Genomic DNA, 24262 nt, shown 5'->3' with positions numbered 1-24262 from the left:
CTGTGTATGGCTCCTGCCAGGGCTGTAGCGGTGTACAAAGGCAGGCAGTATAGGGATGGAAGGATGATGGTGGGTAGCTGGGCTCTGGCTTGTGTGTGGCTCCTTCCAGTGCTGTAGCGGTGTACAAAGGCAGGCAGTATAGGAATGGAATGATGATGGTGGGTTGCTGGGCTCTGGCTGTGTATGGCTCCTGCCAGTGCTGTAGCAATGTACAAAGGCAGGTAGTATAGGGATGAGAGGAGGATGATGAGGGGTTGCTGGGATGTGGTTGGGTATGGCTCCTGCCAGGGCTGTAGCGGTGTACAAAGGCAGGCAGTATAGGAATGGAATGATGATGGTGGGTTGCTGGGCTCTGGCTGTGTATGGCTCCTGCCAGGGCTGTAGCGATGTACAAAGGCAGGCAGTATAGGGATTTAAGGATGGTGATGGGTTGCTGGGCTCTGGCTGTGTATGGCTCCTGCCAGGGCTGTAGCAATGTACAAAGGCAGGCAGTATAGGGATGGAAGGATGGTGATGGGTAGCTGGGCTCTGGCTGTGTATGGCTCCTGCCAGGGCTGTAGCGGTGTACAAAGGCAGGCAGTATATGGATGGGAGGATGATGGTGGGTTGCTGGGATGTGGCTGTGTGTGCCTCCTGCCAGGGCTGTAGCGGTGTACAAAGGCAGGCAGTATAGGGATGGAAGGATGATGGTGGGTAGCTGGGCTCTGGCTGTGTATGGCTCCTGCCAGGGCTGTAGCGGTGTACAAAGGCAGGCAGTATAGGGATGGGAGGATGATGGTGGGTAGCTGGGCTCTGGCTGTGTATGGCTCCTGCCAGGGCTGTAGCGGTGTACAAAGGCAGGCAGTATAGGGATGGGAGGATGATGGTGGGTAGCTGGGCTCTGGCTGCGTATGGCTCCTGCCAGGGCTGTAGCGGTGTACAAAGGCAGGCAGTATAGGGATGGAAGGATGGTGATGGGTAGCTGGGCTCTGGCTCCAGGCACAGCCTGGCATCCTATGTGTAGACCTCCTCTCTGTCTATTGTCTGTGCTGGGGGGGAGGGGGGCTGGGGGCTGGATCGTGGCCCTAGGAGAGGCCCCTGGCTGGAGCTTGCAGGATGAGGCTGGCATTGTAATGAAGGAGCTGGACTGACAGCTTCTTGCAGTGCAGGGGGAGCCACCGAGCCTGTGACAACAAAAAGGCACATCCCCCACCTCCATCTACACAATAACACAGGGAGCCTCGGAGCCCAGGACCCCCCGATCTGCAGGACACAGGGGCCCACCCCACACCCCGACAACATGTCCTACCAGGGCAAGAAGAACATCCCCAGGATCACAGTAAGACGCGGGGGGAGGGGAAGGGATCCATTGCAGACAGCCATGATAGTTCTGGGATCTTCTATGCACTAATACAAGAGATCTATGGGGGGCCCTGCTCTGTGTACTAAGGGGGGACCCCTTCTTTGTATCCCAGGGGTTTCTATAACTAGGAAGCCTATGCAGCCTGTATACTCGATGGTATCTGTGGGTGACATTGCTCTGCAGGGACACAAGCTCCCTGAAATGAAATCTATTCTGTTTTGTATAAATTCCTTATTTATATAATTTTCACCCAGTGTTATGATTACATGTTTTATGGTGCATCCAAAACCCATCAGCAAAAAGCCATCACATCCCCATTATTGTCACTGGCAGGAAAATAGAAAATAATATTGAAACTGGGTCAAGCATTTTCCTGCATCAAACATCCCAATAAATCTGTTCATTCGGATTCGTTACAAAGAATCGGACTATTTGTTGGCAATTATGTAACATGAAATGACATTTTACTATATCATTACAATAGAATGGTCCTCAGGAAAAGGGCTGGAGGAGATGAAACCAATGGCTAAAATAAAGATTATTATCTTAATGCTACAACTGTATGAATTGTGGCTGATTAATATCTTGTTTTACATATATACATATATAGATTACAATAATAATAATATATTAATATATATATATATATATATATATATATATATATATATATATATATATATATATGCTATTATTATAAATTATTATTATATATTATTATAAAGAAATATATATAGATATCTAGATAATTATCCTTGTGCTACATCTTTGGGAATTTTGGCTGATTAATATTTTTTTACACACACATTATATATATATATATATATATATATATATATATATATATATATATTACAATAATAATAATAATAATAATAATAATAATAATAATAATAATGGCATATATAGTATAAATATATATATACATACATATTTATTTTCTTTATAACAACATATAATAATAATTTATATTACACAATAAATAAATAAATATATATATATATATATATATATATATATATATATATATATATATATATATATATATATATATATATATATGTATATATATTTATATGTATATATATATATATATATATATATATATTAAAATAATAATAATAATAATAATAATAATAATAATAATAATAATAATAATAATGGCATATATAGTATAAATATATATATACATACATATTTATTTTCTTTATAACATATAATAATAATTTATATTACACAATAAATAAATATATATATATATATATATATATATATATATATATATATATATATATATATATATATATATGCATATATATTATATGATAAACTTAAATATATTTTTTCTTCATAATAATATATAATAATAATTTATAATAATAGCATAAATATATATAATATATATGCATATATATATATATATATATATATATATATATATATATATATATATATATATATATATATATATATATATATATATATTACAACAATAATAGCATATGTGTGTGTGTATAATATATATATGCTATGCTATATATATTTATTTTCTTTATAACAATATATAATAATAATTGATATTACACAATAAACATATATATATATTATTTTTTTTGGTTTTCTTTATAATAATAATATAGAATTATAATAGCATATATAGTATACATATATGTTACGCAATAAACATATATGTATATATATATATATATATATATATATACATACATACATACATACATATATATATATATTTCCTTTATAATGATATATAGTAATAATATCATATATATATATATATATATATATATATATATATATATATATATATATATATATATATATATATATATATATATATATATATATATATATATATATATTACACAATAAACGTATATATATATATACATATATAATTTTTATAAATTAATATTAGAGAATAAGCATTTAAGCATTGCTATGATCTGGCAAGGAAAGCATTAATGAGAAGACCTCTTCAATAATGCAGGGCAAATCTACTGAAGACATGCTGCCCCTAGCAACCAATCAGAAAGCAGTTTGTTTTACTACAGTCACTGAAAGATGTTTTTTTTTTGGGGTTAGTTGCTATGGGTGACTGCCTTTCCATTTGTATTTTTTTTTAGCCTATTGGTTCATTAATTTATTAGTCTATGCATGGATTATTTTTTTTCCCTATTATTTTTATTTAGGTGCAGGTGAGGTTATCCTTTAGCTCACTCTGAGAGGTTGTCGCTCCCAGCCCATAGGCTGACGCTGCTGTTCCGTCATCTGTTTTTCTCTTACATGCAGAGTAGATTCTGATTGGCAGACATCTCCTGGATGAGACTACAATATGCACTGCTATACCAATCTGCATGGGTGTGATTACAGGAAGAGTGCAGGAGCTTGCAGCAACCAATCAGGTTTCACCTTTAGGCCTCATGCACCTATGTGCGTATATGGTGTATGATGTATGTACACGACTAATGCGTAAAGCCTTAAAATACCCAGCACTTTCCTGTGCCCAGGAAACCATAGACGGTGCGTACAGCTGTCTATATAAGAATGCCAATTCTCCTGTACACAGGGCTGGTGCAAGGATTTTTGACACCCTAGGCAAAACCTCATTTTGCCGCACCCCCTGGCCCCATCCAGGGGCGGCTGGTGCTCAAAATTTTTGGGGGGGCTCAAACAAACGAAAAAAAACAAACAATTGGAGCCTCACTGTGCCCATCAAATGCAGCCACTGGGCCCATCAAACGCAGCCACTGTGCCATCAATTGTCACCACTGTGCCATGCCATCAAACGCAGCCACTGTGCCATCAATTGTCACCACTGTGCCATGTCATCAAACGCAGCCACTGTGCCATTAATTGTCACCACTGTGCCATGTCATCAAACGCAGCCACTGTGCCATGCCATCAAATGCAGCCACTGTGCCATCAATTGTCACCACTGTGCCATGTCATCAAATGCAGCCACTGTGCCATGCCATCAAATGCAGCCACTGTGCCATCAATTGTCACCACTGTGCCATGTCATCAAACGCAGCCACTGTGCCCATCAATTTTCGCCATTGTGCCAATTGTTTCCACTGTGCCCTTTAATTGTCGCTACTGTGCCCTTTAATTGTCGCCACTATGCCCTGTAATTGTTGCCACTGTGCCAATTGTCACCACTATGCCCTGTATTTGTTGCCACTGTGCCAATTGTCACCACTGTGCCCTTTAATTGGCGCCACTGTGCCCTGTAATTGTGGCCACTGTGCCCTGTAATTGTCGCCACTGTGCCAATTGTCGCTACTGTGCCCTGTATTTGTCGCCACTGTGCCAATTGTCACCACTGTGCCCTTTAATTGTCGCCACTGTGCCCTGTAATTGTGGCCACTGTGCCCTGTAATTGTCGCCACTGTGCCAATTGTCGCTACTGTGCTCTGTAATTGTCACCACTGTGCCCTGTAAATGTCGCCACTGTGCCCTGTAAAATGCTGCCCCCCCCGCCAGGCACTTACCTTTCTGGGGTCGGCCATCCTCCTTCCACGGTCTCTCGATGTCTTCTCCCGCCCTCGATGACGCTTCAGCCAATCAGGTTACCGGTAGCCAGAACCGGCGAACCTGATTGGCTGAGACGCCTGTCAGTCTTATCCAAGGAACGCACCCCCAATGCGTCCCCCGGATAAGTATTTGGAAGCCTATTACAGCCTGAGGGCTGTAATCGGAAAGCCTATCAGGGCTCTGAGAGGCACTTCCACAGCCAACCAGCTGCCGTTATTCAGATGGCCGGCGCTCACCAGGGGGTCGGCCATCTGAATAGTCGCGGCAGCGGCAATACTACAATGCATGAATCTATGTATTGTATTCAGTGGCAGTGCTGGAGCAAGAGGGGGTGGGGCTCTACGGATGCACCGCCACTGGCCCCACCCCTGTCTCCGCCCCCTTACGTATCGGCCTAAACTGAGGAAAAAATATATTTTTTATATATTTTTGGGGATATTTATTATAGCAAAAAGTAAAAAATATTAAATTATTTTCAAAATTGTTTTTGTTTATAGCGCAAAAAATAAAAACTGCAGAGGTGATCAAATACCACCAAAAGAAAGCTCTATTTGTGGGGAAAAAAGGACGCCAATTTTGTTTGGGAGCCACATCACACGACCGCGCAATTGTCAGTTAAAGCGACGAAGTGCCGAATCGCAAAAACTGGCCGGGTCCTTTACCTGCCTAAAGGTCCGGGTCTTAAGTGGTTAAATGGACCATAAGTCATAAGGAGAAGTGAAATTTCACATTCTGCAGCAACTTCGGGGAAATCAAATGTAGATCTTCCATTAAAGCTACAAAATATAAAATGTAGAGTCATTGATTTTTCTGTTACATATATTACAGCTTCACATATAATGAAAATAAATTGTACACAGCCGAAGGTACAATCACGGCAAATGATGGAGGATCACAAGGGACAGTGAACATTTGTTTTTCAGTGTAGGAATGAGGGATTGTGGGAAGTTGGACGCCCACAATTCCAGGAGGTGATGGGAAATACATTTGCAGATAATGTCATTCATGATGCTTTGGGCTAAGAATAACTCACTGCCGGTAATGGTAAGACTCAATCAATAGAAGCTTTCTCTAGCAGGGTCTATGGGAGCCTGATACACCAGGCCATAACAGGAGCTGTACAAATATATTCAATACAAGGTTTCTTCCCACTAGGGTGCCCACGTGTCCCGGATTGCCCGGGACTGTCCCGCAATTGACATGTCTGTCCCTGGTCCCGGGCACCTTCATTCCGGGACAATACAGTGTCCCGGAATGAAATAGAGGACACAGTCACCCCCTACTAACTAGTACCTACATTTCTGGAACTGGTTGCTAGGGCCGGCGCTGCTTGGCGTCTTGCAACCAGTGACAATTTACTCTCAGGCAGTGAGGCCGGGAGCCAGGGCTGTCTTTTCCATTGGGCACGCTGGGCAGTTGCCCGGGGGCCCCACTTGCCTGGGGGGCCCCCCATCGGCTGCCCAGTGACCCCAGTAAAAAATGGTGGAGAGCGGCGGGTCAGAACTGTAGAACTGTATCGTGTCTACAGTCTCTGAGGGAGAGTCTGGAGAGGAGTCAAGAGTGGGAGCGCCTCCAGGATGGGGGTCACGGGAGAAGTCAGACATGAGGAGACAGTAGGATAAAACCAGAGCAGCCAAGCTGGAGCCATCTGACTGAGCCTTGCATTGTGCACCTTAGAGGAGGTCAGTGATAGCGCCACCAAGCCAGTCTAAGGGGCGGGTGGTTGCTGGTGTAAGGGGGGAGTGAATACAAAAATATTAGTGACCCCCCCCCCTTTACCTTAGTGTATTTACTCTACGGAAGGTGGTCTCTGGTCACCAGAGTGCCCCACACATCAGAGTTCCTGGTGTTCCCCTTTACATCAGAGTCTGCAGGATTCCCCCTTACAGTGCAAGGGGGAAATCAGTCTTAGGACCCTGATGTAAGTGGGAACTCTGATGTAAAGAGAAAGCAGTGGACTGGTCACCAGAGCCCCCCTCCACATCAGAGTTCCCCATTACATCATGATCTGCAGCGTTCCCCTTTACATAAGAGTTCCCTTTCACTGTAAGGGGGAATCCTGCAGACTCTGATGTAAGAGGAAACTCTGAGCAGGCTGGGTTATAGTAACCTAACCTTCAATGTCAATGAAGACATTTGTAAAACTGTAGTTTTAGGTACTTTTTTTGCAGTGCCGGTAAAAAAAATGTGGTTCTGCCAGTAAATTTCATAATTTTTGTCAGTAAATTCTCGTGCGTGATTGTGTAGACAGGGCCCCAGTGCGCTGTATTGCCCGGGGGCCTATAATGCCTTTGTGGTGTAAATGGCCCGGCGTATCCCCGCGTAATTCAAAGGGGGCGGCTTGTATTTAAATTAAGCGCGCCCCCGTGCTGAACGGACTGCGCATGCGCCGGCCGTAAACGTAGCCCAGTGCGCATGCTCCGTAGTACGCCGCAAATCAATTGGTTTCGCCGTGAACGTAATTAACGCACAGCCCTATTCGCAACGAGTTACGTAAACAACGGAAAAACCAGACGCTGTCCCGACAGCCATACTTAACATGGCATACGGCGGACCGACGTAAGGTTACCCCTCATATAGCAGGGGTAACCTTGCGCTTACGGAAACAACGTAAACTACGGCGAAGCGGCGCAAAAGCATTCGGGAATCAGCGTATCGGCTCATTTGCATATGCAACGCTGAAATCAACGTAAAAGCCACCTAGCAGCCAGCGTAGTATTGCATTTAGGATCCGACGGTGTAAGTGACTTACACCAGTCAGATCCTAGCCTAATTCTGGCGTATCATGTTTTGAGAATACAAAACAATGATACGCCGGCGGGATTTTCGAATTACGCCGGTGTATCTGTAGATACACCGGCGTAATTCTTTTGAGAATCTGGCCCAGGATCTGCAGGTGAGTCATCTGTACACAACAATAGGGCAGAGCTGTGCAGCATTAGTAGCAGCACTTCACACTGAGATATCAGGACACAGCACAGGACTAAAACTTCAAGGGACAAGGGAATTTAAACTGGGATAGTTGGCAAGTATGAGGATATAAGGCAAGTGTTTGCAATGATTTCTGGAACGATTGGGGAGCTATTAATATATTTTAGGAACTATTTAATGCAAAAAAATTTAGCTTGCAAAAAAATAAAAAATTATGCCCGGAACCCCGCTTTAATGCATAGAATGCATTAAAGTGAAAAACGGCGAGGGTTTGCAATCCCTTTAAGGCAGGGCTGGAAAATAATAGTGGCCACACGAAATATTGACACTTTGGGCCCAATTTGGACATTTTCCACTTAGGGGTGTACTGACTTTTGTTGCCAGCGGTTTAGACATTAATGGCTGTGTGTTGAGTTATTTTGAGGGGACAGCAAATGTACACTGTTATACAAGCTGTACACTCACTACACAACATTGTAGCAAAGTGTCATTTCTTCAGTGTTGTCACATGAAAAGATAGAATAAAAGATTTACAAAAATGTGAGGGGTGTACTCACTTTTGTGAGATACTGTGGGGCAGATCCTCGTTAGATATACAGTTGCAATAAAAAGTGTGTGAACCCTTTTGTGATCTGATCTTTATCTAAGTCAAAACAATAGACAATCACAGTCTGCTTAATCCAATAACACACAAAGAATTAAATGTTACCGTGTTTTTATTGAACACACCATGTAAACATTCACAGTGCAGGTGGAAAAAGTATGTGAACCCTTGGATTTAATAACTGGTTGAACCTCCTTTGGCAGCAATAACTTCAACCAAACATTTCCTGTAGTTGCAGATCAGACGTGCACAACGGTCAGGAGTAATTCTTCACCGTTCCTCTTTACAGAACGGTTTCAGTTCAGTAATATTCTTGGGATGTCTGGTGTGAGTCGCTTTCTTGAGGTCATGCTACAGCATCTCAATCGGGTTGAGGTCAGGACTCTGACTGGGCCACTCCAGAAGCGTATTTTCTTCTGTTTAGGCCATTCTGTAGTTGTTTTACTTCTATGTTTTGGGTCGTTGTCCTGTTACAACATCCATCTTCTGTTGAGCTTCAGCTGGTGGACAGATGGCCTTAAGTTCTCCTGCAAAATGTCTTGATAAACTTGGGAATTAATTTTTCCTTTGATGATGGCAATCCGTCCAGGCCCTGACGCAGCAAAGCAGCCCCAAACCATGATGCCCTCACCACCACCATACTAACCCCACACACGGGGTTAGATTCACATAGATTAGCGGATCTTTAGAAATTTGAATCTCGGCGCGGGAACGACGGCCATACTTAACATTAGCTACCCCTCATATAGCAGGGGTAACTATCCGCCGGAAAAAGCCGAACGCAAACGACGTAAAAAAAAAAGCGGGCGTTCGGTCTTGAATCGGCGGTTCCCCTCATTTGCATATGCGACGCGTAAAAACCGCGACGACACCTAGCGTCCGGCGGTAGATTGCAGCCTAAGATCCGACTGGTGTAAGTCACTTACACCAGTCGGATCTAAGGGAGATCTATGCGGAACTGATTCTTATGAATCAGTCGCATAGATCCGACCGTCGGATCTCAGAGATACGACGGCGGATCTGGCCCATAGTGTTGTGTGTTTCTTCCAAACAACTCAACTTTGGTTTAATCTGTCCACAGAATATTTTGCCAGTACTGCTGTGGAACATCCAGGTGCTCTTGTGCAAACTGTAAACGTGCAGCAATGTTTTTTTTGGACAGCAGTGGCTTCCTCTGTGGTATCCTCCCATGAAATCCATTCTTGTTTAGTGTTTTACGTATCGTAGATTCACTAACAGGGATGTTAGCATATGCCAGAGACTTTTGTAAGTCTTTAGCTGACACTCTAGGATTCTTCTTCACCTCATTGAGCAGTCTGCGCTGTGCTCTTGCAGTCATCTTTACAGGACGGCCACTCCTAGGGAGAGTAGCAGCAGTGCTGAACTTTCTCCATTTATAGACAATTTGTCTTACCGTGGACTGATGAACAGCAAGGCTTTTGGAGATACTTTTATAACCCTTTCCAGCTTTATGAAAGTCAACAATTCTTAATAGTAGGTCTTCTGAGAGCTCTTTTGTGTGAGGCATCATTCACATCAGGCAATGCTTCTTGTGAAAAGCAAACCCAGAACTGGTGTGTGTGTGTTTTTTATAGGGCAGGGCAGCTGTAACCAACACCTCCAATCTCATCTCATTGATTGGACTCCAGTTGGCTGACACCTCACTCCAATTAGCTCTGGGAGATGTCATTAGTCTAGGGGTTCACATACTTTTCCACCTGAACTGTGAATGTTTACATGGTGTGTTCAATAAAAGCATGGTAACATTTAATTCTTTGTGTGTTATTAGTTTAAAGCGGGAGTTCACCCAAAAATCAACTTTCTGCAGTTAGATCCAGCATAATGCTGACATCTGCAGTATGCTGGTCTTTTTTTTTTTTTTTTGGTACTTATCGTTTTAGCAGTAATTCTTTTATGCCTTCCGAGCGGGGATTACTTCCTGGTATAGGCGTTCCCTTCAAGACAAGCAAGTTGATTGACAGCCTTCGATAGCGCGTCACGGCTTCCGAAGATACACGAGTGACGCTCGGCAATTTATGGCGCCTGCGCAGTCAGCTCTACACGGCAGGCGCCGTAAACAGCCAAGTGTCACCTTGGCTTTTTTTGTTAGCCGTGACGCGCTATCGAAGGCCGTCAATCAACTTGTTTGCCTTCGGGAACGCCCATTCCCCGAAGGATTCCCCGCTCGGAGCCATAGAAGAAATACTGCTATAACGATAAGTACCAAAATAATAAAAAAAAGACCAGCATACTGCAGATGTCAGCATTATGCTGGATCTAACTGCAGAAAGTTGATTTTTGGGTGAACTCCCGCTTTAAGCAGACTGTGATTGTCTATTGTTGTGACTTAGATGAAGATCAGATCACATTTTATGACCAATTTGTGCAGAAATCCATATAATTCCAAAAAGGGTTCACATACTTTTTATTGCAACTGTATTAAAATATTTACAAAACGTGAGGGGTGTACTCACTTTTATGAGATATTGTGTGTCCACAGTAAATGCCTCAGTAATCAAAATGTTCTCCTACTTTAGCCTTCTGGAATCATAGAAGCGTCAACATAGGTCACTGTCTGTAAACACTTAGGATAGCCAATAAAGGGTTGCACTTTATTTTCCTTGCTGCTCAGTTTTCTGTCAGCAATTTTCACAGCAGAGTGGTTTTTATTTATTAGATGCAATTACCGAATTGGATTAACGCCAACGTTTTGTTTGATACTATTCAGCATTCCCCCAGTCACTTGTCCTCCATCACCAGTTCATGGCTTACACTTGACATTGTGCCGTATACTCCATATTTCTAATCTTCTCTATTCCAGAGTGACAGACTTCTTATCAAAGGAGGGAAGATTGTGAACGATGATCAGTCATTCTGTGCCGACATATACATCGAAGATGGCTTAATAAAGTAAGTGAGAGGCAAGACATTACAATTCATTGTATGATTCTAGTAAACAATACATTTCGTGAGATGCGTACCTATGAAGGTGCACTTGTGGTATTACTACCCAGGGTTCTGTGCTGGGACCAATCCTGTTTAATTTGTTCATAAACGACCTGGAGGCAGAGGCGGATCTAGGCTTTGTGAGGCCTTAGGCAAAACTTGATATGAGGCCCCATGATGGGAAAAATAATTCAAGGACAAGAGCCCCTTTCCCCACAACCCTGGCTGGTGGTTGTGGGGGTCTGCGGGCAGGGGTCTTATCGGAATCTAAAAGCCCCCTTTAACAAGGCGGTCTCCAGATCCTGCTCTTTAATAACTATGGGGCGGGGGCCACCCGGTGATGTCACCTGGTGAACCAACACCCTTGTGACGTCATTGACTGAGGGTATGCTGGGTCATTGACGTCACAAGGGGTGGGGTCACCGATATTCACTGGTTGTTAGGGATGCTGGTGGCCCTGCTCCTGAGTCAGGGCTCTTAATGTTGCCTGAGCAAAGCAGGGTTAAGGTCCCCTGTTTCTTCAAAACTTAGGTAATGCATTGGGTAAGTTAGGCGGCCGTGAGGCCCCTGTGAGTGCGAGGCCTTAGGCGACCGCCTAATTTGCCTAATTAACCACTTCCCCACCGCGCCATAAACAAAAGACGTCTACAACGCGGTGGAGTTATTCTGGGAGGACGTCCCTAGGACGTCCTCCCAGAATCCTTCACTCGCGCGCCCCCTGGGGTGCGCTCCCGGAATCATCTGTGAGCGCCGGGTGATCCCCTTTATAGGGGAGACTCGATCGATGACGTCATTCCTACAGCCACACCCCCCTACACTAGTAAACACATACACAGTGATCCCTAAATGGTACAGCGCCCCCTGTGTTTAACTCCCAAACTGCAACTGTCATTTTCACAATAAACAATGCAATTTAAATGCATTTTTTGCTGTGAAAATGACAATGGTCCCAAAAATGTGTCAAAATTGTCCGAAGTGTCCGCCATAATGTCGCCATTACTAGTAAAAAAAATAAAAATGCAAAAAAACTATCCCCTATTTTGTAAACGCTATAAATTTTGCGCAAACCAACCGATAAACGATTATTGCGATTTTTTTTACCAAAAATAGGTAGAAGAATACGTATCGGCCTAAACTGAGGGAATTTTTTTTTTTATATATATATATGTTTTTGGGGGATATTTATTACAGCAAAAAGTTAAAAATATTGCATTTTTTTCAAAATTGTCGCTCTATTTTTGTTTATAGCGCAAAAAATAAAAACCGCAGAGGTGATCAAATACCACCAAAAGAAAGCTCTATTTGTGGGGGAAAAAAGACGCCAATTTTGTTTGGGAGCCACGTCGCACGACCGCGCAATTGTCTGTTAAAGCGACACAGTCCCGAACTGTAAAAACCCCTTGGGTCTTTAGCCAGCATATTGGTCCGGGGCTTAAGTGGTTAAAGAACCGCCTCTGCCTGGAGGATGGGGTAAGCAGTGCAATCTCTGTATTTGCAGATGATACTAAGCTAAGCAGGGCAATAACTTCTCCGCAGGATGTGGAAACCTTGCAAGAAGATCTGAACAAATTAATGGGGTGGGCAACTACATGGCAAATGAGGTTTAATGTAGAAAAATGTAAAATAATGCATTTGGGTGGCAAAAATAGGAATGCAATCTACTCACTAGGGGGAGAATCTCTGGGGGAATGTAGGATGGAAAAGGACCTGGGGGTCCTAGTAGATGATAGGCTCAGCAAGCTGCTGCAAGCAAAGCAAACAGAATATTGGCATGTATTAAAAAGGGGATCAACTCCAGAGATAAAACGGTAATTCTCCCGCTCTACAAGACTCTGGTCCGGCCGCACCTGGAGTATGCTGTCCAGTTCTGACCACCAGTCCTCAGGAAGGATGTACTGGAAATGGAGCGAGTACAAAGAACGGCAACAAAGCTAATAAAAGGTCTGGAGGATATTGGTTATAAAGAAAGGTTGCGAGCGCTGAACTTATTCTCTCTGGAGAAGAGACGCTTGAGAGGGGGATATGATTTCAATCTACAAATACCGTACTGGTGACCCCACAATAGGGATGACATTTTTTTTGCAGAAGGGACTTTAACACGTGCCCACTCATTAAAATTAGAAGAAAAAAAACCTTAAACTACGTAGAGTGTTCTTTACTGTAAGAGCGGCAAGGATGCAAAATTCCCTTCCACAGGTGGTGGTCTCAGTGCGGGCAGCGGGGCATTGATAGTTTCAAGAAACTATTAGATAATCACCTGAATGACCACAACATACAGGGATATACAATATAATACTGACATATAATCACACACATAGGTTGGACTTGATGGAATTGTGTCTTTTTTCAACCTTATCTACTATGTAACTAGTCATTATTTTCGCAGGCAAGACAAGTAATCCTAACCCACCGACATTTAGCGCTTCCTGAGGCCCTTCCACTCATACAGTATTAAAACTCTTATGGTACATTTTAGGATGAGTTGCAGTGCTGGTGGGTGGTGGGATCAGTGGCAGTGCTGGGGAGGGTTCTGATCAGCCAACTTAGGTGCTCTTGATCAAGGTCATCTGCTGATCTTGAAACTGTAGTGGGGACTTTTAATGGCAACTATAATCACAGGTAGTGTTACTCACTGTGTCTCCGACTTTGTGGTGTCTCGCAGCAGTGACACCTATGTCGAAAACAGGAGATAGGGTCTCCTCTAGTCCCTCCCACTTCACATTCCTCACCTGCGAAGAGGCTGAGTGGGCGGCCGCGGACTCCAGGGACAGCCTTGCTGAGTGGCTGTGAAAAGGCTGGGAGAGCGGTGTGGGCTTCAGGAACAGCCCAGGATTTGGTGACCCCTTGCATATCATCATTGGACCCCTTTGGGGGTCCCGACCCCCAGGTTGAGAACCACTGAATTAGAGGATGCTTTGCATTTATTCAGAAAACTAAATACCCATACTGCAGGGGTTGACAAATTTGCTTGGAATCTAGGAGCCAGCTAAAAAAGTTAGGAGCCAGAAAACGCACCTGTCCCGACGAGCTCGCGCACAGAAGCGAACACATACGTGAGCAGTGCCCGCATATGTAAACGGTGTTGAAACCACACATGTGAGGTATCGCCGCGATTGGTAGAGCGAGAGCAATAATTCTGGCCCTAGACTTCCTCTGTAACTCAAAACATGCAACCTGTAGAGTTTTTTAAACGTCTCCTATGGAGATTTTAAAGGGTAAAAGTTTGACGCCATTCCACGAGCGGACGTAATTTTGAAGCGTGACATGTTGGGTATCAATTTACTCGGCGTAACATTATCTTTAATAATATTAAAAAAAATGGAGATAACTGTTGTCTTATTTTTTAATTTAAAAAAGTGTAATATTTTCCCAAAAAAAGTGTGCTTGCAAGACCGCTGCGCAAATACGGCGTGACAGAAAGTATTGCAATGATTGCCATTTTATTCTCTAGGGTGTTAGGATAAAAAAATATATATAATGTTTGGGGGTTCTAATTAGAGGGAAGAAGATGGCAGTGAAAATAGTGAAAAACACATTAGAATTGCTGTTTAACTTGTAATGGCGCCAGCTTACACATCTGATGGTAATAACTTGTAATACCAATGGATCACCACCAGATGGCGCCAGCTCACAAAAAAATAAAATAAAAAAATAAATAAAAAAAAATTTTTTTTTTAATCCCCCCCCCCCCCCCCCCCTTCCAAGCCAAGGACCCTATTTCTAGTCGCCATGGCGACCTGGCGCCCGGGATTTGTCGAGCCCTGCCATACTCTCCTTGGTAGCTACAGGTATTGTGGCTACCTGCAATGGAGGAAGATGTTATTAGGGAGCGCTGGCCAGGTGAGCATAAGTAAGGGGGGGGGGCATTTGCAGATTCACTGTGACTTTGCCCTGCACAGATAAGTTGACTGTACTTTATTTCTCTCTTGTTGCTTGTTTTTTGAGGCAAATCAACAGCTGAGTCTTATGCAGGTTGGATATTATAACCTCCGCCCATTGTAGGCTCCTTTATCATAAGGGACAGCCCCCCAAGAATCACATTTTCCATAGATTGTTTAAAACTTTATTTGGGGGTAAACTGGTGACATTATTTGCCCTTTTGAAATGCTATCTGAATAATATTAGCCATGCGGGGCATAATATGATACGTTGGTCGTACAAAAACATGAAAACATTGTCTTATCTCCGTCATTGTATTGTTCCAGACAAATTGGGGAAAACCTGATCGTTCCTGGTGGTGTTAAGACGGTTGATGCCCATGGCCTGCTGGTCATACCTGGAGGGATCGATGTCCACACGAGACTACAGATGCCCGTGATGGGAATGATTGGAGCAGATGACTTCTTCCAGGGAACTAAAGCCGCATTAGCTGGAGGCACTACGATGATTAGTGAGTAAACCAATGCGGGACTTTATCCTAACGCAGGGGTGTCCAAACTTTTGGCCTTCCTGGGCCACATGGGAAGAAGAGGAATTGTGTTGGGCTGCAGAAAAAATGCACTAATAAGGATAGCTGATGAGCAGAATAAGTCAAGCAGATCGAAAGTTAACAATTAAGCCCTGTACACACGATCGGTTTGTCTGATGAAAACGGACCGATAGACTGTTTTCATCGGACCAACCGATCATGTGTGGGCCCCATCGGTTTGTATCCCATCGGTGAAAAAAAATAGAACATCTTTTAAAATTTTCCTATGGATAAAAAAACGATAGCTAAAAACGATCGTCTGTGTGGAAGTCCATCGGTCAAAAATCCACACATGCTCAGAATCAAGTCGACGCATGCTCGGAAGCATTGAACTTCATTTTTTTCAGCGCGTCGTTGTGTTTTACGTCACTTTGTTGGACACGATCCGATTTTTGACTGATGGTGTGTAGGCAAGACTGATGAAAGTCAGCTTCATCGGATATCCAACGAAAAAACCTGCGCATGCTCAGAATCAAGTCGACGCATTGCTTGGAAGCATTGAACTTCATTTTTTTCAGCACGTCGTGTTTTACATCACCACATTCTGACACGGTCGGTTTTTTAACCAATGGTGTGTAGGCACATCAGACCATCAGTCAGCTTCATTGGTTAACCGATGAGAAGGGTCCGATGGACTGATCGCGTGTACGCGGCCTTACATGTTTCTCTTATCAGGTCCCCCACCGGCATTCTTGGTTCCACTGTCCCCATAGAAAGCCGCTTGCAGACATGAGGGCTTGATCCCGAGCCGGAAAGTGGACATCTGCATGTAGATCATAGGTGTGCGCAGCCTATTGCATTAGGGTGTGCACCCCAAAGCTCAAACATATTTGCATGTGTATATACAGTATACTGATGGTGTCAGCAGAGTGGTGGACGATGTCAGTAGGGCAGAGGACAGTGTCAGTAGTTTTTTATTTTTATTATATTTATTTTATTTTAGGAGCCCCATTAGGGAGCTTTGGTGAAATATCAGGGGTCTATTTTTGTGCGTTACTGCACACTTAACGCAGTATATTTCTGTGCATTACTGCATGTTTAACGCAGTATATTCCAATGTGTTACTGCACGTTTAATGCAGCATATTTCTGTGCATTAGTGCACGTTTAACGTTGTATATTTCGGTGTGTTATGTTCCGTTTAATGCTGTATTTTTCTGTGCGTTAGTGCATGTTTAACGCAGTATATTTCGGTGCAATCTGCACAACACAGGGTGATTGGGGTGTGCCCAGGCACACCCTGTGCGCACGCCTATGATGTAGATTAGGGCCGGGGTTCATGGATTAGGGGGGACGGCGCCCCTGCGCCCCGTATGGACGGGCCGCCACTGTAATGTACAATGTGTAAAGAGGGCTAAAAGCTGTATAAAGATCTATCATTAATTAATAATAACAGTTTGCACTTAGGTCTCTGATTCACTAGAAAGACCCAAAAAATGGTTCTCAGACAGGAGCCCTTTGCTGACCACTTCTTCCACTTGCACAAGTTGACCATTGTGTGTCATGTATAATGTACATGTGAAAACTTTGTACATAAAACTGCAGTATTTACGGTAAAAATAGTAGGTCAGATTCACAGCTGAGATACGACGGAGTATCTCAGATACTCCGTCGTATCTCTCAGAGTATCTATGCGACTGATTCATAGAATCAGTTACGCATAGATATCCATAAGATCCGACAGGCGTAATTGTTTTACACTGTCGGATCTTAGGATGCAGTACCGCGGCCGCCGCTGGGGGGAGTTTGCCTCGTAAACCAGCGTCGGGTATGCAAATTAGGAGTTACGGCGATCCACGATGGATTTTCGCGTTCGCTATGTCGCCGCTAGTCTAGTTTCCCGTCGCAAAGTTAGTCGTCGTTTTGGGTGCCCTAACTTTAGTCAGCAAACGTATTGCTGTCTAAAGTATGGTCGTCGTTCCCGTGTCGAAATTTAAAAATTAACGTCGTTTGCGTAAGCCATCCGGGAATACGGAATTACGCTACGCGCGTCGCCGTTCGAAAAAATGACGTCACTGCGCGCAAAGCACGGCGGGAATTCCGAAACGGAGCATGCGCAGTAGGTCCGGCGCGGGAGCGCGCCTAATTTAAATGGCACACGCCCATTTAAATTACGCGGGCTTACGCCGGAGGCCGCCGGCGTAGTTTTCATCGCAAGTGCTTTGTGAATCAGGCACTTGCGATGAAAACTTGCGGCGGTGTAACGTATCTACGATACGTTACGCCGCCGCTAGTCTACGTGAATCTGGCCCAGTATTTTGGGTTTTCTTTCAATCACAGACCCTTTGCTTTCTCTTTCAGTTGACCACGTCTTTCCTGAGGCCGGAATGAGCCTGACTGCCGCATATGACCAATGGAGAGAGTGGGCTGATGGGAAAGTCTGCTGTGATTACTCATTACATGTGGACATCACCCACTGGCACGAGAGCCTTAAAGAAGAGATGGAGGCTTTAGTAAAGGACAAGGGTGAGAGCCCCACCACGCTTCCATTTTTGTTTTTTGGGGGGGATCTTTTAAATCTGAAATAGTTGTATGATTGCATTTTGTTCTTGCTGAGAGGTATGGGAAGCTCTGTCAAAGCGGGTGCATTCCTTGTGTGATTAGTTGACATTGGATCTGGTTCTTTGCACTTACTGAATAAATCCAGCAGTTGTACACCTATATTGTATACTCGCTATGCAGGGCCGCCATCAGAAATGTTGGGGCCCCTTACACGGCTTCAGGCCTGGGCCCCCCGGGACATGACCACCAACATTCCCCAGGGCTTGTCGACTGTCCATCCCACCGAGTCCTTCGGTGCACCCATTTTTATTTTAACACTATCCTCACCTCCGCCCAGCACTATCCATCCCTCTCCATAATATATCCCCACTTCCGCCCAGCACTATCCATCCCTCTCCATAATATATCCCCACCTCCGCCCAGCTTCATCCATCCCTCTCCATAATATATCCCCACCTCCGCCCAGCACTATCCATCCCTCTCCATAATATATCCCCACCTCCGCCCAGCATCATCCATCCCTCTCCATAATATATCCCCACTTCCGCCCAACACTATCCTTCCCTCTCCATAATATATCCCCACTTCCGCCCAGCACTATCCATCCCTCTCCATAATATATCCCCTATTCCGCCCAACACTATCCATCCCTCTCCATAATATATCCCCACCTCCGCCCAGCACTATCCATCCCTCTCCATAATATATCCCCACTTCCGCCCAACACTATCCATCCCTCTCCATAATATATCCCCACCTCCGCCCAGCACTATCCATCCCTCTCCATAATATATCCCCACTTCCGCCCAGCACTATCCATCCCTCTCCATAATAAACCCCCACTCCTGCCCAACACTATCCATCCCTCTCCATAATATATCCCCACTCCTGCCCAACAATATCCATCCCTCTCCATAATATATCCCCACTTCCGCCCAGCACTATCATCCCTCTCCATAATATATCCCCACCTCCGCCCAGCATCATCCATCCCTCTCCATAATATATCCCCACTTCCGCCCAGCACTATCCATCCCTCTCCATAATATATGCCCACCTCCGCCCAGCATCATCCATCCCTCTCCATATTATATCCCCACTTCCGCCCAACACTATCCATCCCTCTCCATAATATATCCCCACTTCCGCCCAGTACTATCCATCCCTCTCCATAATATATCCCCACTTCCGCCCAACACTATCCATCCCTCTCCATAATATATCCCCACTTCTGCCCAGCACTATCCATCCCTCTCCATAATATATCCCCACTTCTGCCCAGCACTATCCATCCCTCTCCATAATATATCCCCACCTCCGCCCAGCATCATCCATCCCTCTCCATAATATATCCCCACTTCCGCCCAGCATCATCCATCCTTCTCCATAATATATCCCCACTTCCGCCCAACACTATCCATCCCTCTCCATAATATATCCCCACTTCTGCCCAGCACTATCCATCCCTCTCCATAATATATCCCCACTTCCGCCCAACACCATCCATGCCTCTCCAGGATTCTGGGCGGGGATGGAGATATATTGTGGAGAGGGATGGATGATGCTGGGCGAAGGTGGGGATATATTGTGGAGAGGGATAAATGGTGCTGGGTGGGGATGAAGATGATTGCGTTGTAGTATGAAAATGGATGAGGATGACTCTCTACAATGTAACACTCATCTCCACCTAGATTCATCCTTATCTATTTTCACACTGCAACTCAATCATGTCCGCTTGTCACTCAAGGAGAATGAGATGAAATAAAGTCCAGATCAACTACAGCACAGGGGGCACAGCACCACACACTAACTTCACTTTTTTGACTTACCCAGGCCTAGGGCAGCACGAAAAGAGTCCCCGTAGCTTTTAGTGTAGCGCCAGTCTTGGGGCGGACTGGGCCGGGAGGCAAATCAGTCTAGTGCCCCCATAAAGCGACCACACTACTGTCGGTATAATAATACTGGCAGGGCCACCATCGGGGGGGCAGCCCATACACGTGAAGGAGGCTAGGGAGGCAGACCCCAACCAATTATTATTATTATTATTATACAGGATTTATATAGCGCCAACAGTTCCGCAACTGGGGGGGGGGGGCGACTTTGCGTTGCTTCTAGTTTTGACTGTCCTATTATAACAGTAGACCTCCCACCTGAGTTCTCAGCTAGAGAAAATCAGATGCCATGTCGGGAGGCTAAAAACTGTGAAACAGTCAGCTGACGGGCTCCATAGCAAGACAGGAACTCAGTGTAGATTCCTGCAAATTAGGGGATTCTACTGCCTCCCAAAGGCCCTCAGAACTAGTGTCCCCACTGGAAAATGTCAGGGCAGGAATTAAATGGGGGTGTGACCTTGACAGGAAAGGGTGGGAAGCTGTGAGTCATATTTAAATTAGGGGGGTGCACAAGTTTCGTCAGGCCTAGGGCCGCACAAAACCTAAATACACCACTGCCCTCCATGCTGCTCATATATTTGTGCATGCACTGTGTCCTGATAGTCCACGTTCACCGCTGACCACACCCCCTGCCCGTGTCCCGGCCAATCATATTAAAAACGAACCTTGCAGCAGCCAGGGAAGGAAGAGGAGCAAGTGTTGGCCGCAATCACTTGCTGGGGGAGTCAGAATGGCGGTGTAGGCTCGCTCGGGCTTGCATCATTACATGATAATCCTTTTTTTGGAACGAACGGGGGGGGCTAGTGAAAGTGACAAGAGGCGGAGGATTATCCTTCTCCATAGCGGGCGCAGTCTAGCGGCGGCACAGGCAACAGTTATGTTTCATGTGCTGCTGTGGGGGGAGTGGGCCCTGGCCAGGCGGGCCCCTCAGGACGTTCGGGCCCCTTACATGAGTACTGCCTGTACCCCCCTGATGGCGGCCCTGTTGATATGGCAGACTCATCATTAATTTACAACGATGATGCAAGGCCAAATGTGGAGAGCCTATGCAACTGACAACCACATAACCTTTCCCACCCAGAGGAACCAGAGCCAATCTAAAATGACTTACTGTGTTTCTCCATCTCTTTCCTTTTCTATTTTTCAGGTGTGAATTCATTTCTTTTATTTATGGCCTACAAAGACAAATACCAATGTACGGATGCCGAGGTAAAATAAATTAAAACCTATGCAGATCAAATAATGACTAGCTAAATCCATTATATTAGGCTACGGTTGTAATTTCAAAGCTTAAGTGACCTGCTGTGTTATGCTCAGTAAATGTAGAGATATTATTATAAAAAAAGGCAAAAAGGATGTTAGCCCAAGCAGTGGCGGCCGGTGGTAAATTTCTTTGGGGGAGAGGCAAACAGGAACAAATCCCCCACCCCCTTCGGTCGGTGGGTGGGTCTGGTTGCACTTGCCCCATCTATGCAGCGGTTCTCCCGGGCTCTCGGCGGCGTTGGCTCTCCCGTTCTCCTGCTCTCCATGGGCGACGTCTCTGGCTTCCGTTTCCTCCCTCCTTCTTGGAGGCCAATCGGGAGTCTTCTCTCTTTGGCCAATCAGAAAACGGGTCTTACACCCGCTTTTGATTGGCTGGATTGAGGATCAGTGTTACAGCAGCGAATAGTCATTCATTGTTGTAACACCTGGGTGGGCTCCTGGCACAATGAATGCTCTGTGCCACAAGCCCACATATTTTGAAGCCTTTAAAAGCCTATGGGCCGTATTCAGATAGAAGATACGACGGCGTATCTCCTGATACGCCATCGTATCTCTGAGTCCGGCCGTCTTATCTATGCGCCTGATTCAGAGAATCAGTTATGCATAGATATCCCTAAGATCCGACTGGTGTAAGTGCCTTAGACTGCATTTTTAGGCTGGCCGCTAGGTGGCGCTTCCGTATGTTTACGCGAGGAATATGCTAATTAGGTAGATACGGCGATTCAGAAACGTACGTTCGGCCGGCGCAACTTTTTACGTTGTTTCGGCGTATAGTTACCCCTGCTATATGAGGCGTAGCTAATGTTAAGTATGGCCGTCATTCCCGCGCCGAGTTTTGAAATTTTACGTTGATTGCGTAAGTCATTTGCGAATAGGGCTGGACGTAATTTACGTTCAGGTTGAAAGCAATGACGGTTTGCGGCGGATTTTCGAGCATGCGCACTGGGATTTTTTCACGAACGGCGCATGCGGCGTTCAAAAAAAACTTAAAATACATGGGGTCAACTCAAATTTAAATAAAACACGCCCCCAACATCCCCATTTGAATTAGGCGGGCTTACGCCGCCACACATACGGTACGCCGCCGTAACTAAGGGCGCAAGTTCTTTCTGAATACAGAACTTGCGCCCAAAGTTACAGCGGCGTAACGTATCTTAGATACGTTACGCCAGGCGGACAGATAGACCATTCTATCTGAATCCGGCCCAAAGGCTCTAATCAGGTGCTTCAAAAACACCCCCACCGCTGTTATTCAGGCGCCCAGTGTCCTAAAAGGGGCTGGATGCATGAATAGGGGGTGGCAGCGGTGGCCATAGATAGATTCATGCCATGCATGAATCTATCAATTACCATATAGGGGAAAACATGGGGAGGGGAGATGAATCAGGGACTACTCCTTATAGTAACCTTTTTTTTTTTTTTTATTCTTTATTTTATACATTTTTCTCTAACTTATCACAAGTTCAAACAATAATAGTTACAGTAATACCATTAACATTTTAATTATGTCTTACTTTAATGTGTTGGCTACTGTTTATCCTCTCAATCTAATAATCGATTTTCTTAACTTCCTAGCGGTTGTTTTGAACAAAAACTCTATCATTGTGAACTCCCTATCCCCCTCCCCCTCTCCTAGACAAACCCCCTCAAAAAAGAGTGGACAGTGTCCTAAAAGGGGCTGGATGCATGAATAGGGGGTGGCAGCGGTGGCCATAGATAGATTCATGCCATGCATGAATCTATCAATTACCATATAGGGGAAAACATGGGGAGGGAAGATGAATCAGGGACTACTCCTTATAGTAACCTTGATCACCAATGATAGTAGGACTGTTGCGGTACCCAAAAATGACACAAATGATATATAAAAATAGTTTGATTTTAATTAGAAAAAAGAATATAAAGATACAGCAATAAAGGTCAACAAAGTGGTACAATAAGACCCGGTTCACACTGGGGCGCCTGACGTGTTGCGTCCCATTCGATGCAATGGAACCGTTCTAATAGGAGCGACGCATGTCGCTCCGACTTAGAAAAAGGTTCCTGTATGACTTCGGTGGCGGCTCGGGGCCACCTGCATTGACTTCTATACAGAAGTCGTTTTGCAAATCGCCTCTGAAGTCGTCCTCAGGACGACTTGCAGAGTCGCCACCGAAGTCGTGCCGCTGCAGTGTGAACCGACTCTTAAGTAACCAACATAGAGATTTAAAAACAATTGCAAGCTCCACAGGTAAGTAGAGACAAAGTTGATGTGAACAGTGACATATTCCTCAACATGTTTCACGGCATCTGCCGCTTCTTCAGGGGGCGTCTTTCTAAAACATCTGAGTAAATATAAAATCTTTTCAGTATAGTGTTCAGACTTACTACAATGTAGACTCGCTACAGGTCAATTAATATATTTTAGGAGTATTTTATAGGGATAAACAGAACTCACGACTCACCAAAATTAGCCCGTAGGGCAGTATTCAGCAATTTGAGACACCCCAGTTGGGGTGTTCCCCCCGGGAGCGGACAACGGGAGGATGTTGGACGGTGGTAAAAAAAAAAATATATATATATATATATATATATATGGCACATAAATAGCCGTTTAGTGGGAGTAAGATAGCTATATATATATATATATATATATATATATATATATATATATATATATATATATATATATAAAGAGGAAAGAAAAAAGGAAAAGAAAAAGACAGAAAAAATTTAGAAAAGAGAAGAGAGAAAGGGAGGGGGGGGGGGTAGGGGAGGGAG

The 24262-nt window shown here is 44.4% G+C and overlaps 1 protein-coding gene across 2 annotated transcripts in view; it reads left to right on the top strand.

Annotated features, from left to right (window-relative positions):
• The window catches only part of DPYSL4 (dihydropyrimidinase like 4), a 71725-nt gene that overhangs the window by 6942 nt on the left and 40521 nt on the right, over positions 1 to 24262 (top strand). Inside the window, exons 1-5 of one of the 2 annotated variants that reach the window (XM_040361364.1) lie at positions 1091 to 1318; positions 11254 to 11342; positions 15584 to 15768; positions 18147 to 18311; positions 21387 to 21448. In XM_040361364.1, coding sequence (XP_040217298.1) covers positions 1280 to 1318; positions 11254 to 11342; positions 15584 to 15768; positions 18147 to 18311; positions 21387 to 21448 — 540 coding nt within the window. In that variant the 5' untranslated portion in view covers positions 1091 to 1279. Of the gene's footprint in view, positions 1 to 1090; positions 1319 to 11253; positions 11343 to 15583; positions 15769 to 18146; positions 18312 to 21386; positions 21449 to 24262 lie in introns of those variants that run through there. The other variant, XM_040361365.1, reaches the window with a different exon arrangement.

The sequence above is a fragment of the Rana temporaria genome, chromosome 8 (genome assembly GCF_905171775.1).
Source record: "Rana temporaria chromosome 8, aRanTem1.1, whole genome shotgun sequence".
NCBI classification, from domain to species: Eukaryota; Metazoa; Chordata; class Amphibia; order Anura; family Ranidae; genus Rana; species Rana temporaria.
The sequence above is the reverse complement of the archived record's forward strand: the minus strand, read 5'-3'. Positions and strand labels throughout refer to the sequence as shown.